At 46.1% G+C, this 21,094-nt stretch overlaps 1 protein-coding gene across 1 annotated transcript in view; it reads right to left on the reverse strand.

The window, feature by feature from the left end:
* The window catches only part of CDH23 (cadherin related 23), a 3,939,560-nt gene that overhangs the window by 1,368,645 nt on the left and 2,549,821 nt on the right, over positions 1-21,094 (reverse strand). Inside the window, exon 22 of the mRNA XM_069610726.1 lies at positions 10,295-10,484. Coding sequence (XP_069466827.1) covers positions 10,295-10,484 — 190 coding nt within the window. The remainder of the gene's footprint in view (positions 1-10,294; positions 10,485-21,094) is intronic.

Consider the following 21,094-nt stretch of genomic DNA (forward strand, 5'->3'; position numbering starts at 1 on the left):
CAAAATTATGTAGAGAGTTGAGACAAGATCCCACAGATGCAGAGTTTTGAGGAACAGATGTTACATACAATATGGAATCCTTGTGTGTGATTTGTGTAAAGGTGACCAATGTAGAAATGTGTATTTAGTATAAAATTCGATTTTGACACCAGTGGCTAAAGGGAGGTTTCTAAGAACTGTAAAGCAAACCATAAAATGTGACATCATCTGGCCTTGATCCAATCACTCAAACGCAAGGCGGAGATGTAGTTTTGATCTAATCCCAGCTCACAGGGCAAGCTTAGCTAAGCCGGGCCATACACCTACTTTGTGATGTCATTTGAAAGGATTAATAGAGACAGCTGACAACACAAAGGGACTCACAAATTCACTCACTTTCCTGATTCCAGCGAAGCACTCTGATCCACCATTCTACATCCAGCTTTAACATCCTTCCAGATCCAGGTGCCAAGACTCTTGCAAGCAGTAGAGAACTATTGACTTTCTGCAATGCCTAATCCTCAAATTTATTCTTGCAACCCAGTGAAGTGATGTGGGGTGAGAAGCCCTTTTGAACTAATATCCTGAAATTCTCTGGCTTGCTACCAAAAGGCTTGCCTGAGGAACTCGCTATCCAGCTGATTGAAAGATCCACAAATAAGAAGGACAGATCCTGTGCAAATCCGGTGACCAGCCTAGCTGATCCAGTCCCACGCCTGATGTGCTTTCCTTCCTAGACTAGACCCAATCTATGACCAGAACTGACGGTCCAATTTAATAACTTATTTTGTAAGTATTAATAGGAAGAAAAGTGACCCTAATATCTCTGCATTGTTTTATCCAAGGCTCAACCCATCCTATCTGTAAATTCAGAATTATAGTATTGTCGGACCTTTCTTCTCTCATTTGTTTTATAAAATCATAAGTCATTAGTGATTTTGAGTAACTAAAGTGAATCCCAGAAAGAAATTGAGTATCCACCACGTGAAGGGATACGCCAGCCACGTAACTGTGGACATTCATGTATGGCACCCTCTCTTTTTATTGTCATAGTATAGTGTTATCAAACTTGTCTTTCATTTTCAAAGTGCATTTCTGTTTCCCATTCTTACGCCTATTTTGCAAAAATGCCTCTCACTAAAACCTCTATAACTCCCTCAGTTTTTATGATAGATTTCAACTCCTACTTGTACCTAACATCCGTAGCTATCCATAGAAACCAAAATCGCATTGCAAAACAGTGCGATTCTCCCGTTATAGCAAATATCGCATAAGGAAAAGTTTGCCGCGATTTTACATTCTGAGAAATTTTACACGTGTGAAATAGCTTTAATTTAATTCCCACTTGGACTTTGAGATTTCAAATGTTTTCTTCTGACTAAATCATTGTTTGTGATTGTGTGCAACTGTTCAAAGCGGCTCCCATACGAATGTATAACAATTTAAGCATTTTTGAACATATTTGGTGTTTTTGCCCAGTCAATTCCAAACACAATTTCAAAGCCAATCTGACAGCAGAAAAGTCAATTCTGTTTTTCTCTTGTGTTTGAAAGGGGAAGGTCGGCCTGATATTCTGTTTGATTTGTGCTATTTCAGAATACCTGCTCTCTCTTCCCATCTCTTTACATTGCCTATTGGGGGTTTCAGGGGTGTTGCAGGGGGAACCTCTAACCATAGTGCAAACTGTTCTACACCAATTCACAAGTATTCTTTCCTGTGCTGCATTTGTTTTTGTATCCATTTCTTGATTCCTAGTGTATTAAATATACTATTCAGTGTTCTGTCACCCCATTGATGATTGTTGTTTACCTATTAAAATATATTGTGAATAAATTCTAAATACATAAATAACTATTTACCTTTGCAAACTAGCCTGATTCCTGGTTCAGTCTGACCGGGGGGGTTACGGGAGAAGGGTGTGATATGAGTGGTATATCGTTCAGAATATTAAACCTATAGATAAAAATAAATATGGGTTTCAATTGCGCACTGCACGCTGGCCGTGACTTGGGTGGGTGCCGGATTGAAATCACTTACAGAGGGAAGCTAGAGATGGGTGGAACAAGTACAGATACTACTTTGAGGCAGTTGTCTAATGTGTTGAAGGCTTTTGGGACAGATTTATATCTGTTAATAATGAATCAAAAGTCATTGTTCAAAATGTCTTGGATCCCTGATAACATTTTCAATTTGAGAGATGAATTATTGATGTATGTGCCAGGCACAGTGTGGAGACCTGAAACATCTGTGTAATTGTCTAAAGTTTTAACAATTCTGGGATGATATATTTGTCAGATGTGATGCAGTCATACCAAAATCATTACCTTGATCATGTAATGTGGCCATCACTTTTTTTAATTAAATGATTCCATTTACCTAAATTGAGAGATCAGTTGACTGACATCTAATAAAGACTAAAACTAGAAATCGATAAAGAAATTAAACATTGATGTTTGTCGATATGATTTAACTAGATAAGTAGCATTTGTATGAGTATCCTTCAAAAGTAGAGGATTGTTAGGAAAACGTTTAGGCATTTGGTTTTAATGTAAATAACTTTAATGAATGGTTTACATTTTATGAGGTATATGGCCAACGTTTGTACAGGGCAGTAGATTGTGTTCATTCATTTAATTATATATTGTTTAACATCTGTTTAAAGAAAAGAAAACAATTTTGACTATGAAAAAAGAAGTGCTATCGCCACTTTGAGATTATTGTAGATGTCTCTGCACCTTTATACACTTTTAATGTCAGAGCAGGTTCAGCGAAAGCTCTAGTTTTTGAAATCAAGAAGCTTCTAATGTGTTGTTGTGTTGTCCTGTGAGTTCTTATTTAGGGTAGCGATCTATGCCACCTTGTCCTGTATAGAACGAATTAGACACTGTTTTTTGTTGATGCATTCAAAGAATTCTGAAATTGGATCAAACACACCCAAACACGCTTTTCTGCCACACTATTCACCTCGGGGGTTAATTCACTGCATTCTGATTTGCTAATTCCAAATTTGCTACATTAGTTTACTATTATCACAGGAATTGTTTTGACATTCATTGCTTTCATTATGAGTTTCATTATGAGGATCCCTTTAGCAAACGTGTGATTATAATTTGAGGAATTTGGAAGATTTCGCACAATGGATATTTGGTAAATATTTGCCAGTTTCACTTTTGTGAAGCAAATATAATCAGACATTGCTTTAATCTGTGAAAGATCTTATTTGGTTTAGAGCCATATATGCCCTTTCAAAGCAAATTAGACGTGTTGCTCATCATTGCTTGATCTGCATTGTCTTGTGTGGCCTGTGTTTTGTGTTTTTATGCTCACCTCCATAAATAGATCTTAGCTGGAACTTACCAAAATGAGAAGACATTTGAAATTGAGCCACGCTCTAAATGTGTACTGCAGTGCGGTCCATTATGAGTAACGTAATCCAGAGCAGGTGAAGGGCCCGGTGCAAATGTGCATACGTCTTTCTAATATGCAGGTAAGGGGACAAGGCATTTCATTGCTGTGGATATTTCAAATTAAATAATTCAAATGATATATAATGTATTTAGAAGGTAGAAGATCAGTTTGGTTCAGCAGCATTTTACATTTATGCAATAATTAAATTTAAGTGCCATGGGTATTTCTCCCCAGTGCCAGGGCCTTTTTTGGTGATTTCGGTATGTGGCTATTCAATGGCTTGTAACTTTTTTGTTACATGAGATATCTCGGCTTAATTTGGCTCCTTTTTTCCCCACATGTAGGCGGTCGTAACGCCAGCCAGGAATCCCAGGTTGCTGTAGAGGAGTGAGAGAAAATAAGCAAAAAGGGCAAAAGTTTTGGGTTTTTTCAAAACATGCCAATAAAATGATGTAGAAAGAAGCCTGTAGTTTTTTCCTTGTAAGAGCTAGGAACAAATGGTTTGCTGTGCTGAGTTCCCCAATTTCCTGGCTTTCAAGAACTTTCAAGAACAGGTTGAATGGAAATGGAAAAAAAATATTTTGATGTGGTTATCAACCGTTTTGTGAGAGGTAGGCGATTTTGGCCATTTTTGCCAATTGGACATGCATGGATGGAATGGAAGAAAAGGGCAGGAAAGCCAAATTGGAGGATAGAAAGGCACATATTTCTGAAAATTAGACAAAATTCCAAGTTTAGGAAGGGGTGATTTGCGTAGGTCAGGCAACGACTAGGTAGGGGAAACTGCCATCGATTGGGGGAAAAGCGGGAAAATTACCAAAAAAAAGGTGTGTGTTGGACATGGTTGGCTTGGTACGGCAATGGCTTCTATGAATTTTGAGAAAAGCAATGCTCCGCTACATCCTTGCAGTTAGGAGAGCACACACTTTTTGTAGTGTTTTACAAAACAAGCAATACCACAAGCCAAGCACTGAGCCATGGTACACAGGAGTTTTACGCTCACGGCCTGACCAGACGCACTTAGCATGTGTAAATCGGGAAAACCAATGTGGTGAGGAACGGCAAGCATACATTTTTTGAAAGAGCACAGGCAGCCCTTTTCAAGGGTAGGTGACTTGTGCAGGTTACAAAAGTGTATGGTGGCTAAAGCAGCGACTAAATGTGAGGAAAAAAATGCTTTTTCCGCACATTTCGCTCGGTGCAACCATCGAAACATGCCCCCAACAACACATGGCCTACCGTCCAGCGTTCCCACACGTGTTCCGATGAAAACGGTACCTCACATGTGGGGGTGCACCCACCTGGCCGCCCAGGGGGAAAGCCTAAAACACAAGTAACCCCAATTCTGTTTTCAGAGCGGAATCTCAGACATTCTGCCGACCGGCACAACATACAGATGTGTGCCTCGGGTGTCCATGCCACCAAGGAAAATAGGGAACCCCATGCATTTCCGAAAAGAGGACACCGTGGGAATCTGCAGAGGTATGATTTGCGCACATCGCCCCAGAATTTATTACCCAGACAGCCCCTGCAAAGTAAAAAAAAATGCTTTTTCCGCACATTTTTCTCGGCGCACCCATCGAAACACGCCCCCAAAAACACATGGCCTACTGTCCCGCGTTTCCACAGGTGTCCCGATGGAAACGGTACCTCACATGTGTGGGTGCACCTACCTGGCCACCAAGGGGAAAGCCTAAAACACAAGTAACCCCAAGTCTGTTTTCAGAGCGGACTCTCAGACATTCTGCCGACCAGCACAACATACAGATATGGGCCTCGGGTGTCCAAGCCACCGAGGAAAACAGGGAACCCCATGCATTTCCAAAAAGAGGACACCCGTGGGAATCTGCAGAGGTATGATTTACGCACATCGCCCCAGAATTTATTACCCAGACAGCCCCGCAAAGTCCGAAATGTGGGGAAAAAAAACGCTTTTTCCGCACATTTCGCTCGGCGCACCCATCGAAACACGCCCCAACAACACATGGCCTACGACCCCGCGTTCCCACAGGTGTCCCGATGAAAACGGTACCTCACATGTGTGGGTGCACCTACCTGGCCGCCAAGGGGAAACCCTAAAACACAAGTAACCCCAAGTCTGTTTTCAGAGCGGAATCTCAGACATTCTGCCGACCGGCACAACATTCAGATATGGGCCTCGGGGTGTCCAAGCCACCAAGGAAAACAGGGAACCTCATGAATTTCCGAAAAGAGGACACCCGTGGGAATCCGCAGAGGTATGATTTGCGCACATCGCCCCAGAATTTATTACCCAGACAGCCCTGCAAAGTCCGAAATGTGGGGAAAAAAACACTTTTTCCGCACATTTTGCTCGGCGCACCCATCGAAACACGCCCCCAACAACACATGGCCTACCAGCCCGCGTTGCCACAGGTGTCCCGATGAAAACGGTATCTCACATGTGTGGTTGCACCTACCTGGCCGCTAAGGAGAAAGCCTAAAACACAAGTAACCCAAGTCTGTTTTCAGAGCGGAATCTCAGACATTCTGCTGACCGGCACAACATACAGATATGGGCCTCGGGTGTCCAAGCCACCAGGGAAAACAGGGAACCCCATGAATTTCCGAAAAGAGGACACCCGTGGGAATCCGCAGAGGTATGATTTGCGCACATCGCCCCAGAATTTATTACCCAGACAGCCCCGCAAAGTCCGAAATGTGGGGAAAAAAAACTTATTTTCCGCACATTTCCCTCGGCGCACCCATCGAAACACGCCCCCAACAACACATGGCCTACCTTCCCACGTTCCCACAGGTGTCCCAATGAAAACGGTACCTCATATGTGTGGGTGCACCTACCTGGGCGCAAAGGAATAAGGCTAAACCACTGCTATCCCCCCCAAAGGGTTTGGGGAGGCAACCTACAGATTTAGGCCTGGGATGTTGCAGCCACCAAGAAAAACAGGGACCTCCATGCATTTCCAAAAAGAAGACACCTGTGGGAATCCGCAGAGGTATGATTTGCACAAATCGCCCCAGAATTTATTACCCAGACACCCCTGCAAAGTCCGAAATGTGGGAAAATGAACACATTTTCCGCACATTTTGCTCGGCTCACCCATTGAAACAAGCCCCCAACAGCACATGGCCTACTGTCCCGCATTCCCACAGGTGTCCCGATGAAAACGGTACCTCACATGTGTGGGTGCACCTACCTGGCCGCCAAGGGGAAAGCCTAAAACACAAGTAACCCCAAGTCTGTTTGCTGACCGGAATTTGAGACGCTCTGCCGACCGGCACAACATACAGATATGGGCCTCGGGTGTCCAAGCCACCGGGGAAAACAGGGAACCCTATGCATTTCCAAAAAGAGGACACCCGTGGGAATCCGCAGAGGTATGTTATGCCCAAATCGCCCCAGAATTTATTACCCAGACACCCCTGCAAATTCCAAAATGTGGGAAAAAAAACGAATTTTCCTCACATTTTGCTCAGCTCACCCATCGAAGCACGCCTCCAACAACACATGGCCTACCGTCCCGCGTTTCCACAGGTGTCCCGATGAAAACAGTACCTCACATGTGTGGGTGCACCTACCTGGCCGCCAAGGGGAAAGCCTAAAACACAAGTAACCCCAAGTCTGTTTTCAGAGCGGAATCTCAGACATTCTGCCGACCGGCACAACATACAGATATGGGCCTCGGGTGTCCAAGCCACCAAGGAAAACAGGGAACCCCATGCACTTCCAAAAAGAGTACACTCGTGGGAATCCGCAGAGGTATGATTTGCGCACATCGCCCCAGAATTTATTACCCAGACAGCCCCGCAAAGTCCGAAATGTGGGGAAAAAAATGCTTTTTCCGCACATTTCGCTCGGCGCACCTATCGAAGCACGCCCCCAACAACACATGGCCTACTGTCCCACGTTACCACAGGTGTCCTGATGAAAATGGTACCTCACATGTGTGGGTGCACCTGCCTGGCCGCCAAGGGGAAAGCCTAAAACACAAGTAGCCCCAAGTCTGTTTTTTGACCGGAATTTGAGACACTCTGCCGACAGATATGGGCCTGGGGTGTCCAAGCCACCGGGGAAAACAGGGAACCCCGTGCATTTCCGAAAAGAGGACACCCGTGGGAATCCGCACAGGTATGATATGCCCAAATCGCCCCAGTTTTTATTAGCCACAATCCCCGACAAAGTGTGATATTTGGTGGGGGAAAAAACACAATGTTTACTTTGTCTTGGGTTCTGGGTAATAAATTCTGGGCCGCTTCGCGCAAGTCAGACCTCTGCGCATTCCCACGGGTGTCCTCTTTTGGGAAATGCATGGGGTTCCCCGTTTTCCTTGCTGGCTTCGACACCCTAGGCCCAAATCTGTAGGTTGCCCACATGAACAAATTGTGCTGTGGCGAAAGGCTTGGGGTTACCAGCTGGTTACCCTTTTCCTTTTGCGCCCCCGGTAGGTGCACCCACACATGTGAGGTACCTTTTTCGTCGGGACACCTGGAGGGATGCATGAGGTGCATGAGGATGCAATGGCTGGGGGGACACCTCATGCAGGCCTCCCTGGGCCTCCTACAAACGGCTGCGTGAGGTACACCCCACCTCCATTTGGGGTGGCGGGGGAGAGGGCCACCACAAAAGGTGGGGCAGGACCCCCAATAGATGGGGCAGTAGGGTTTGGGAACCCTGGGGGCAGATTGCCACACTAATGTGGCCATCTGCACCAAGCGAAGTTGGGTAAACAAAAAAAATAATATAAATTGATAGGCTGCTTTTTAGGGGGGGCTGAGGAGCACCCTAAATTGGCAGCGAATGATGTAGTGCAATGGGGGGTGGCCCTCAACCCTCCCACTCCAAAATGGAGGGCCCCACCTCATGGAACCCTCCCTGGGGGCTGATATATACAGATTGACAGGCTGCTTTTTAGAGGGGGCTGAGGGCCACCCTAAATTGGCAGCGAATGATGTACTGCAACGGGGGTGGCCCTCAACCCCCCCACCCCAAATGCAGGGCCCCACCTCATGTAACCCTCCCTGGGGACAGATACGGGGGGTCCACCTCATGCATCCCTCCCTGGGGTCAGATGCCCCTTCCTAGGAGCAGATGTCTGCCCCCAGGGAGGGTTACAAGGGGTGCCCCCTTTCTACTTCAGTTGGGGGGGGCATCCCTTCCCCCCCCTTTCATTCAGTAAAAAAATCCACGGTGGCTAGTGGCCCCCACCCCCACCCCTTCCCCCATCAATTAAAAAAAAAAATCCATTCCCCTGGGGCAGATGGTCAGCCAAGGACACCACTTTTTGCCAAATCCCTGGTGGTCTAGTGGACCCCAGGGCCCCAAACCCCCTTCCACCTCCCCCTTCCCTCGAATTATTATTTTTTTTTCCCCTTTTCACCCCTGGGGGCAGTGATCATCTGCCCCCAGGGGTCTCTGCCGCTGTGGCCCCATACCTTGGGGCCAGGGGGGAGGGGGGCCGCTTACCTAGTAAGCAGCCCCCCCTCCACCTGCGTCAAAAACGGATCTGTATTGATCCGGTGGCATTGTTGCCCGCGGATCGTGCGCCCTGCGCCCGATCCGCGGCAGCAATGCCACACAATGGGTATCGTTGTAAAGGGGAGAATCTCCCCTTTCCAACGATACCCGCCTCGATCTCCGGCTTGAAATACAGCCAGAGATCGAGGCGGACAAAGAAGGTCTCTTACCTTCTCTCTTCTCCGCAGCACCCGAAAATGGCTGCTGCGGGGAATTTACTTTCAGTTTCACGCCGACGTGCGTTATGCACGCCGACGTGAAACTGAAGGTAATCCAGCCCCCTGGCAGTGAGGGGGGACCCCCTCACATAGCCCGGGGGTTGGATTACAGTTTTGAGAGATCCCTGCTTTGCAGGGATCGCTCAAAACAAGGTGCCGAAAAGGACGAGCTATCTCGTCCTTGGCACTGCGTGTGCACTGTAAAGGATGAGATAACTCACCCTTGGCACTTAAAGGGTTAATTGTGTGTGGGATGTACTTGTTGATAACCCGCATACCGAGTGTTTAAGCCCAGCTGAAATGAGGGCCTTAAATAAGGGCAGCAGGACTTTACAAACTTTGCATTGTGTCACTCAGGCATTACTGACACCCCAGCAAAATGTCTAGATGCTGATGGATCAGTTTGGGGAAAAAACAGTTATGCTTAGAGTTTGTCTATCAAAAATATTTACATACCCAGACGTGGGTCCCTTTCTCACTACGCCTTAGGGAACCAAACTAGACCTCACTTAGGAGGCCCAACGAGGCTGAAACATGTCTGGGGTTGCTTGCGTTTCCGTGCAGAGGGGACTTGGCCTAGCACTTCAGGCAGGGCTGCTCCCATTGGTGGCAGTACTTGACTGATTTGCATATGGCTGGACCCCTTTTGCAGTGGCACAGACGGGCTAAAAAACGGTGGTGTGGAAGGTTAACCAGGGCATTGCCAGTGCTTCAGTTTAATTCAAAACCTTCCACCCATCACTTTTGTGGTATTATAAAAACGTTGTGTGCCATGTGAATCACAGTTGGAGCTGCAGCAATAGCCTATTTTCAATTCCATGGATGGAAGGAACAGAAAGCAGCATTGGACATGGGGTTGAGTCCAGATTAAACTGCAAGTAATCATTTTGTATAAGTGTTCTGCTGGAGGCAGGTGGCTGGAGGCAGACTGGGACATGGCAGTGGGGTGCTGGGAGAGCAAACCATGGGTTTATTCTGTACCAATCAGATCGTTATTTGAGCACCCTAATTGGCTGCTGATCTCACTCCTGGTGTTAATAACTTTCAGAAAAATCTTTTGTTATTACTTTTCAGAAAGTTCATACACCCATGATCATAATAATAACATTTGATATGTCATTGATTGCACAGGATTTGCATATGCTTGAAAACCAAAGAAAGAACTAAGCATTCATATGAGGAGAAGCAGACGTACGGTCTGTAGCAGAGATTACAATTCTCCTCATCATCTCGGCTTCCAAAGGGTTCGGGTTCTCGCGATCGAGCACCACCCCAGTTGTGCGAATCTTTCCCGTAGTGCTGTTCAAGGTGTAGAATTTGTTTGGCGGGTTGATGCTGTAGACCACAGAACCATTCTCTGCCAGGTCAGGATCAAAGGCAACCACCTAACGGAGGTAAACAGAGACAATCAACCACATATCAGACGAGAAGACAGTCAGTCACTCTAGACTAGCCAAGGATCCACCAACTTCTCTCATCCCGTACTCCAGTTCATCAGATAATGTGTGGACTGCAGAAGGTTGTGAAGAAATTAAATAATTTTTTAATACCAAGTATTGATAACAAAAAATAATCAGGATGCGAGATCCTCACAACAATCCACAGTTTTTGGACATATTTATTTCAATCTCAAAAACCAATGTCTTAAATTATTACAAAGCTTTCGCTGAGCACGAAAGCAGTAACGGACAGATTTCAATACAAAAACATAGGGAAGTGCAGTTGTGCACCCTCATCAGGATGTGGAGGATGAGTCCCCTATTGACAAGCACATATGAGTAAAGGAGGTTGGTGAAACAAGTAACTCAAGTGAAGGCTGCCTCAGGCTGTTTTTCAACCCGGGTGTGTTTTGAACAAAAACGGTGTACACAACACTAAAATGGAAACATACAACAAAGAGTACTTTCACAGTTGTGCCACAAGTGATTGACACAGTTGTGTTTCGGCCACAATGGCTTGGTAGAAGCTTGTAGTTGTGGTGGCCTTCATCAGGTTGGACGATCAAACCCACGGACAGACTCTCCCAACTAGTCTCTCCTGCTATACTCATATGTGCTTGTCAATAGGGGACTCATCCTTCATTTTTTGTTATCAATACATGTACCCTCCTGGGCATATCAGGACTCCGCCAGGCGCCCTTTATTTCTTCCATAATACCAAGTATGACAGACATCCTCTATTGATGGTGCATTTACTAGCCTGGCTGATGCTACTTACATACACACATCTGTTTCACACATTTATGGCTGATTCATATACACCTGATAAAAGTCGTCCAATCATAGTCACCAAAAATGCATTGATGATTGCTGAAGAAGGCAAGAGGAACAAAAGCCTAACCCAAGAGCCTGAGGAATAAACTATGGAAAGGAGGGGGGAAGAGATGGACGGAGAGAGCAACTGAATGAAGGAAGAGGCATAATGTGAGGTTGGGTATTCCAATAGCACTATTTTGCTGCTTCTCTCCATATGAAAGCATTACATTCCCCAGTCCTTTACCAGATTTACAGGTACCCTGAACACATAGGAACAGATTCCCAGAACCCCCTTTCTTTACAGAAGTGATGGGGAAGCAATGATGCATTTCCTTCACATGCATGAAAAACGATGTAAGTGATTCACACAAGTGATATGTGTGTCTCCTTTGCGCATATTCGGCTCAACTGCACAAATGCATGGGCTGGAGGGCATTTCCTTGCATTTAAATATGATTTCCTTATTCTCAGATCGGTTCTTCTCACAAATGCATGGAAATGCCACCCATCCCACCGCTCCCAGAAGCAACAGGCAGAGGGGAATACACAATGCAGGGAAGAGTCACGGCTGACCCTTCTGTGCATTGTTTGTTGCACAATTGTATTTTTCTTTTTGCGGCATTTTGGCATGACAGGCTCTTTAAGGATCTGTCATGCTGAAATGCATTGCCAACGCCATTGTGAGTGCTGGGAGGCTGCACACTAATTTGTGCCCAACACTAATGCATGCATGCGGGCTGCCCAATGCATCCTTTGCAAAGTCCCCGTTAAATGTATCAACCCCCTTTTTAAATATATGGTGACCTGTGAACTTCATGGCATAGGGCATCTGATATTAAAGAATCCACAGCATTATTGTCAGTTGACCAATTTGTGCGGGAAACTGGCCCAACATGTTAATTATACTTTTATATTGAGGAATAGTTGCAAATGCCATATACAGCGCTACAAAAACAGTAAATATAAAATAAAATGAAAACTGGTAGAATGTGCAATATTGAAAAAATGATCAGTGACATTATTTCTGTCTGAACTGAAAATATTCTAGAATGATGGACAGGGAGCACTGGAGCCTGGCAAAACTGTCAGCTGTTATGGAAGCTCGCATGCAAGCCACGGTTAGGCAAAATCTACGATGGAACACGGCCTTGAACATACATAAGACAGCTGGAACTGTTGTGCAAAACCCAGTGAACACGGCGACAGGCTTGCTTCCTGCTTCCGCCACCTTTGAAACTGTTTGTTAATGCCGCTCTGATGGTTTCCTACTTAATCAGCAAAATAAATAAATGCAAAGAAATAGTAGGAAGGAAAATTAATTTAATGCCTTATTAAGTCACTGCAGGTAGTGAGTGGTGTGCTGATGGATGGGTTTTGCTTTCGAGCAAACACGGAGGCCGCCAGAGGCAACGCAGCAAATGAATGTTACCTCCGAGAGAACATGCAGGTATGACTGGGGACCCGGTGTCTGCCAGGTTGCCCCTCTCCGCACCCCAGCCCCCTAATGCTTATTACCATCTACATATACATAAGCCCAGCCCCGAAGGTTTCCCATGTTTCTTGTCTTTGCACAGCATTTTGTCACTGAGGAGGGCGATGACAATCAGTCTTTGACGATTTTTATTTCTTTGCCGTTCTAATGGGGAACAATTCTCACTGTTGTTCTCTCCCCCTCCGCCGCCCCCCCAAACCCTTCCCCTCTCCCTCTCTCTGTCTCTCTCTCTCTCTCTCGCTTCTCTTTCCTTTTCCACATTGGTTTGAACAAACTTAAAGCTTTTCCTGAAGGTCATTGAAGAAAGTGACAGGCTTCTGGACTAGTGGAAAAGCACCGAGTATGGGAAGAGCCCTTGGAAGATGTATGCTTCTGTCAATCTGATTTGCTGTTCTTTAATAAAAGGTACACAACACCCTCAAGTGCAGTCTCCCTTAGTTTCACTTTCAGTTCTCCCTGCTTTGCCTTTGAAAAATGTTTTGTATGGCGCTTGAACATTATTCATCTACTAGCAAGAAGTACCCGTATTCTGCATGGGTTCTGTAGACAAGCCCTTAATAATCTCACCCTTCTTTGATTTTGGATTCGTTTGTCCAATAGATTTTTGCTTTTTGGGAGGCATCTGGAAAGAGACAACCATAGAAGTTACACAAAATTTCTTTGCAATGTGGTTTTGAAGACCCTATCCTTTCAGTTTGTTCTTCGCATCGAGATGCTTAAAATGAGCTTGATCAGGTCCTTCTACAACCACATTGATGTTTTGACGATTTGAGGCCACCGTCTCCTGTGTGAAGGCGCTTAAATCTGGGGAAAGGAGTGGGGGGTCTAAATGTTATTATTAAAATTATTATTATTATTATTGCATTGATTGAGCGTGGACCAAGCTTCTAGAGACAACAGAGCGATTTACAGAGGTATACAACAATTCAGATACATAACGTAGCGCTTTTCAGAGGTCACAACACAACTGATATACAGTGGGGGGTCGGATACAGAGGGGCACAGAGGAGGGGTACAGCTGAACTGGGTGGCGGGGAGGAGAGGGGCAGGCGGCATCTAGCAAGAGTCACGATGTGATGGCCTAGGTGTTGAGGAGAAGAGATTCATTGTAGAGGTGGGTATTGAGTTCTTTTCTGAAATGTAGGAGCATGGGGGCCAGTCTGATGCTGACGGGGAGGAGGTTCCATAGTTTTGGGCGACGGCAGAGAAAGCTTGTTTTCTGGTTCTTTAATTTTTGCAGCAGCAGTTTTCAAATCTGCACATGTTCTGGCTTCTGGGGCTACACTGTCTGCTGGAGATGCTGAGTTTCTCTGTGAGGTAGCTGGATGATTTAAGGACGACTGGCCTATAGGATTTAAGGACGACTTAGCCTTCCTGCATTCCGGGAGCAGGAGCTCTCCAACGCGCGGGTGCACTGCAGGAGCAGCACCCCACCGACCCACACAGGATCTAAGGTAAGCTTGGGGCTCATGATCAGCTGCCCCGAAGCCCCTCGGTGTCCCATCAAAATTCGATTCCTATTTTGTGCTCGGAATGCACACGACGCATCCTGCAATCCCTCACCATCACAACGCTCCTACACAGAGCGTGGGCTTATCAGCCCATTTGTTGCCATCATCCACTATATGCACCCAAGGGGCTTTATTCATTCTAAGATGGCCGCCGTCCTTGATTTGCTGTGTCCTCTCCTCTGCCTGTCCCCACCAGGCCTCTAGCCGTGTCCAGATTGGCTACCTCGCTTCCCCTTAACTCAACGCGATTCGCCGGCAGGCGGAAGCCGGGTCGCGGAAGCAAGGCGAGGAAAAAAGGCTTCAGGCTCTGACTGAGCTGACCGAGCGCAATCGGCGGCCGGCGATGTTTCTATGTCCTTTTTGCCGCTGATTGCTACGATGCCCGTGGTCTCGTCATGCCTACCTGACTAGAGGTGCCCGGCAACAAACTCTCCCAGAGCTAAGGTAACACCCTGCCCCCAGCCTTAAAGTACCCTACATCGCTGGTGTCCCCTGCGCCTGGTCAGTCACAACCACCCTTCACCCGCAAGAAACTTATTGACTCTTAATATCTGTCTGCCTCTACAACTGCATTTAACCTCTTTGTGCTCTACATTGCCTCACCCAGTGTTGCCTTGCGCCCCAATCTGCATTTAGCATCTGTGTTTTGATCTGATTTGCCCAGGCATACCCTGCGCCCATACTTGCTTTTAATATGGTCATGCCTCATGGTCGCTAACAGACCACCACAATTGTGTTGTGCCCCATGGTCGCTATCAAACCACCACAATTGTGTTGAGCCTTATGGTCGCTAACAGACCACCCCAGATTGTGTTGTGCCTTATGGTCGCTATCAGACCACTACAGTTGTGTTGTGCCTTATGGTCGCTATCAGACCACTACAGTTGTGTTGTGCCTTATGGTCGCTATTAGACCACTACAGTTGTGTTGTGCCTTATGGTCGCTATCAGACCACTACAATTGTGTTGTGCCTTATGGTCGCTAACAGACCACTACAATTGTGTTGTGCCTTATGGTCGCTATCAGACCACTACAATTGTGTTGTGCCTTATGGTCGCTATTAGATCACTACAAAGGTGTTGTGCCTCATGGTCACTAACAGACCACTTTAACCTGTAACCGGCTGCACTCATCCACTCGACCTAGCCAAACTATTGCCTAGAATTATTCATTGTATCTTTGGTCCTGCACCCTCCTAGTTAGCATAGCTGAACCTTTGTTGCTGAGACCTGTTTGCATTTGATTCTGTACTTACCTAGTCGGCCCAGCCTCTGAGTCATTGATTACACGTGCACATGTACTTCTTAGCCAGCTTAGTTAAACCTCTGCCTCTGCGACTTTGATTGCATTTGCTCTTGCACCTACCTAGCCGGTATAGCAGAATTATTGCTACTGAGTCATTGACTACATATATCATATTAGCACTTAGTATCTAGGTGGCTCTTATCACCAGATTGCTCCTATATGTTAATACCTCTAGCATACATTGTGCTTCATACCTGTTACCAACTGCTCCCACCAACTACTAATGTGGCATCTTAGATAGACCTCCTTATATAACTATGTATCTACCAGCCATTTACACAGTCCTACTGAGGACTATCCTACATCTATTCATTATGCTAGATGTTAACCTACCTAACACCCTGCCTCCTCTGACATCGGTAATACATCAGACCTGTAACTCTCCAGGCCAATACCTATACCCTAGCCTTGGATCCCTTGAGACACCCACCTCTGCATCACGTCCATGTGATACACTTAGTAGAAACCTTAGACTCCGCGCCAGGCTAACCAAACTGCATGAACCTCCCCGTAGGTCTCTTCCCCCTACCAACATCAAAACTAACTTCCAGCAGATCTGCAATCCTCGCTATGTTAGACTACCGCCTTCACCCAATTCCAATACTTGCCCTACTCAGAACAATAAGCTCACTACAGCTAATACACCTACTATTCCATCCCCCCAAGCCACAGAGATCTCCAAAACCCCAACTATCATTGGGGCACTCCTGAACGTGAGATCGCTTGTCGCCCATGCCCTAGACATTGCCGACCTAATCTCAGAAGGCAACTTTGACTTTCTCGCTATTACAGAGACTTGGCTACACAATGCAGCAGGACCTTCGCTCATGCTAGCCATCCCAGATGGCTACACGATAATCATAAATGACCGAGAAGGTGCAAGAGGTGGCGGCATTGCCATAATCTCCAAAACAAGCCTCTCACTCAGACTAGTACCTACCCAATCGTTCCAATCCTGCGAGACTTTATCTGCTAAACTACAGATAAATAATAATCAAACTCTCACCATCCACCTTTTATATAGACCACCAGGCCCCTTAGGCACCTTTGATGAGGATCTCCACAACCTGCTCACTTATAACCTCAAACCTTGTTCTCAAATAATCCTCCTTGGGGACTTTAACTTAGGTTTCCATGACACCACGGATACCAATGCTACAGTGGTAGCCAACACTATTCACGCTCTAGGCCTATCTCAAAGAGTTGACAAGCCTACGCATCTGAAGGGAAGAACGCTAGATTGGATAGCCGACTGTAACTGCTCAGCCACTATCCTATCCATAAGACCCCTACCTTGGACAGACCATTCTTTAGTGTCCTTTAACCTAGCCACGTCTAGACCTAACCCCACAATCCTTCCAATAGCACCGCCTTGCTTAACCAGAAATAAAAAATGCATCACGGTAGAGAAAGTGATCCCAGCTATACTACCGACCCTCAATGCATTATCAGCTAATCTAAGCCCCAGCACCCTAGTACAAGAATTCAATAATATCATGCTCGTCACCCTAGATAAACTGGCACCTCTGAAACTCAGACCAAGCAAACCAAAAGCCCACCTAAACAAATGGTTTACTCCACAATTGAGAGACTTGCGCATCTTGAAAAGAAAAAGTGAAACCACCTGGAGGCTCTGTCCTTCAGTCGACAACAAAGCCAAACTAACCTCTCTCTCCTCAGTTTACAAAAAAGAAGTTTGCCAGGCAAAACGCAACTCATATGATGACCGTATAGCCAACTCTAATTCCAGCATGAAAGAGCTCTTTTCTATTTTAAAGGAACTTGAGTCGCCGATCGCCACACCGGACGCCTGTACCAAGGACAAACCTTGGTGCACGGACATCCAGCAAGCCCTATCACATAAAATTATTACTCTCCAAAATAAAATCCAGCAAAAAAAAGAAGTACTTAAAATTCAGGATTCACCTAAAATGCCCAATACCAATAATCTACTGGCGCACAGTGACTCCTTCCACTTCTCTAAATTGACAACCTTGGAAGTAGAAAAAATTATCTTGTCGCTTAAACCATCTAACTGTAAAGGTGACCTCTGCCCAGCACAGTTAATAAAAGACGCTGCCAGAGAATTATCGCCCTTTATCACCAAACTGATTAACGCCTCCTTCGCCTCAGCCACCATCCCTGCCAACCTTAAACAGTCCTGGGTACTTCCCCTACTTAAAAAGCAGACATTAGACCCCCTCATCCCTACTAATTACCGCCCCATTACTACGGTACCGTTTCTTCTGAAGATTCTGGACAAAGCCGCTTATAACCAAATTCAAAAGCATCTAGAACTACACAACCTCCTAGGAGAGAGACAATCGGGCTTCCGTCCCTTACATGGAACTGAAACCGCCCTTATTGACTTGAAATCCCAAATTGACGAGCTTCGAGACAAAGGGAGAACAGTACTTCTGCTACTCCTTGACCTCTCTGCCGCCTTTGATTTGGTGGATCACAAAGTCCTCTGTAGTCACCTGGATTCCGCTGCCCATTTCTCCCCGGAATCCATCAGATGGATTGAGTCATTTCTGAGTGAAAGAACGATGAGAGTCTTCTCCCCCTCGGCAGCAGCAGATCCCACCCCTATCTTATGCGGTGTCCCTCAGGGCTCCTGCGTCTCCCCAACTCTATATAACATCTTCACCAAGCCCTTGTTTGATGATTTGGACCATCTCGGTATCACCTACACTAATTATGCAGATGATACAAAGATCCTCCTCCCGCTTTCTGGGGATCATGCGAAAGACACGGAATTGGTGAACAAGGTATATCTTATCATCCAGGCCTGGATGGCCACTCATGGCCTCTGTCTGAACGATGATAAGACAGAGTTGATTATCCTGGGCACTCAAACTAATATAAAAAAATTAGGTCAGGAATTCTCCTCATTTAACATAGATGGGAATATCATCCAAGTGTCCAAGGACGTAAAAACCCTGGGATTCTATCTTGACTCCACCCTATCTCTTGACAAACAGCTAAAATCCCTTGCCTCCTCCACGGCTTACACGTGCAAATTGATAAGAGCCGGTAAACCGTTCCTATCCAACAAGAGCTGCTTAATCCTGGCTAGAGCCTTAATACTCTCTAGGATTGACTACTGCAACGCTCTCTACTCCGGAGCGAATAAAACTATAACGCAAAGACTACAAATATTACAAAATAATGCCCTGAGAGCAGCACTAGGTATAAACAAAAGATCCCACATCTCTGCCGCTAGACGCCATCACAACTGGCTGACCACTGAGAACAAAATAACACTTAAGATGTTATCCCTCACCCATAAAGCCCTCAATAACTCCGCCCCCAAATACCTGATTGACAAATTCCACAGGAGAACACCCTCCAGACCGACTAGAGCTGTCAATTCCAACTGCCTGACAATACCGAACTTTAGACTCAAGACGATAGGTGGTAATAGCTTTCAGGTAAAGGCTGCAAAGACTTGGAACTCACTACCACAAGACTTGAGAGTGGACTTACCCTACCCTCGCTTTAGAAAAAATGTCATCCAACTCCTCACCTCGACTAACCTCAGCTGATCTCACTTGACCGTTGTCACCTTCAACCCGATTGCCCGCACTCGAACCTTGTATATTTTGTATTATCTGTGTCCCATATATATTTTGTAAGTACCTGTGCCCCATGACCTCACAGTTTTTTCTACTGTACATTTGCCAGGATGTTACCTGTAACTGGATTGACCTTTCTCAAATTCGTATACTTTGTAATCACTGTATTTTATATTGTACGTTATGCTTGGATGTAACCTGTAAGCTTTGCATTTTCTTGCCACTGCGCCCTGCTACCCCTGGGTCTGGCGCGCATAAAAAGTGAATAAAACAAACAAACAAACAAACAAACAGATGATTCAGCAAGACTTGAAGGTGATTCATGCGTGCAGTGGGAGCCAGTAAAGGTCGATGAGGGACTGGGTGATGAGGTCAGATCTGTGCACACCCTTGATGAGGCATGCCACTCCGTGTAGGACACTTCTCAAGGGCATACGGGAGGATAACGGGAGGCCTTCGAGGAGTGCATTCCAACCATCCCAGTGGGATAGGACCAGTGCTTGAACGGTGGATCTAAAGCTGTCCAGAGGGACGAATGGCGTGACCTTCCACAGAAGGGAGAGCTGATACCAAGCTGTCTGAGTTTTCTTAGCTATGTGTGTTTTGAAGAAAAGGTGTTTGTTGATGTGGAACCTAAGGGACTTGGCTCAGAAGGTATGAGCACGTGTATGATGCCCTCAGAGTTCATGGTTGATAGCCAAGTCTGTATGTCTGGGTGTTCACTGTTGTTGGCGAGGAGTAGGAATTTAGTCTTTGTGGGACATCTCAGATGATGGGCAGCATTGGCGAATTAGAGGAGTCAATCTGAACAAACTGCTGATAGTTGGTGGGGTCGAACTTGATGCAGCGAAGGACAAGGTTGCTGATCCCAATGCACTGATGTAGGGTGTCTCGTGGTGTGCCTTGTGGTCTACTGTGTAGAAAGCAGCCAAGAGGTTGAGTAGAAAGAGGAGGCAGTAGTGAGCATCGTCATCCACCTGTATGGTTGCTGCCTGCGTGCTGCATCTGGGTTGTAACCTGGTATGGTAGGTTTGTGTCAGGATTCCATGTGTTAGCACACCCGCATCACACCAAGTGCGCTCTACTGATGCATCTACAATGATCACAGGGAAGCAACCCCAATCTAGAAATGCCTGCTGTAGTACTCTGTTGGAAAAACTCTCACTGGTCTCCACATTACCGGTGTTAGAATACAGTGAGAGGCAGAACACACTTCATGGACTGGTGGATGTTGCCATGGAAATGCTGGTGTCCCCTGCACATGCAAAATGATGCATTCCTTCCAGGGAAGTGCACCAAGAGCTGTCACATTATCAAGAGTACTTAGTCTCCACCCATCCGCATTCCCCGGTGCTTCTGATTTTGTGCAGCAGCTTAGTTGTTCTTGCCTTTTTGGATCACGTAGTAACTTTGTTGCCAAGCCCTTGCTTGTCCCTGGACTGCCTTTGCCTTGTTCTCTGCTTCGATTCATGATTCCACGGTAACAACGTCTTTTGACTTCCGGATTCATATTGCTCATTGCCTTTACCTACGCTCCTGAACTGCTCCGACCTGGACCGTTTTTTTATTACCTAAGCCTCCCGTTTTGAACTGTTACGTCTACCATAGTTTTGCTGTACCTGTTTCTGTTTGGATTCCCTCTTGTGGTTTGCTGTAACTAACTTTGTCCTCCTTGCTCCCGCTGCCCACGCACGGACTAGAGACTGCCTTGTGCGCAATTCCATTGATGTTAGGTGTCCTCGTGCCGTTGGTTTAGGTGGCTCACCTGGGACTAGAGACTGTTTGCCACTCCTCGACATAGGCATCCTCTTGCCGTTGGGATAGTCTGTCTTGCTGGATTGCCTCTTCCTCCAA

The sequence above is a fragment of the Ambystoma mexicanum genome, chromosome 8, assembly GCF_040938575.1.
Source record: "Ambystoma mexicanum isolate Mex_15411 chromosome 8, UKY_AmexF1_1, whole genome shotgun sequence".
In the NCBI taxonomy this organism is placed as follows: domain Eukaryota; kingdom Metazoa; phylum Chordata; class Amphibia; order Caudata; family Ambystomatidae; genus Ambystoma; species Ambystoma mexicanum.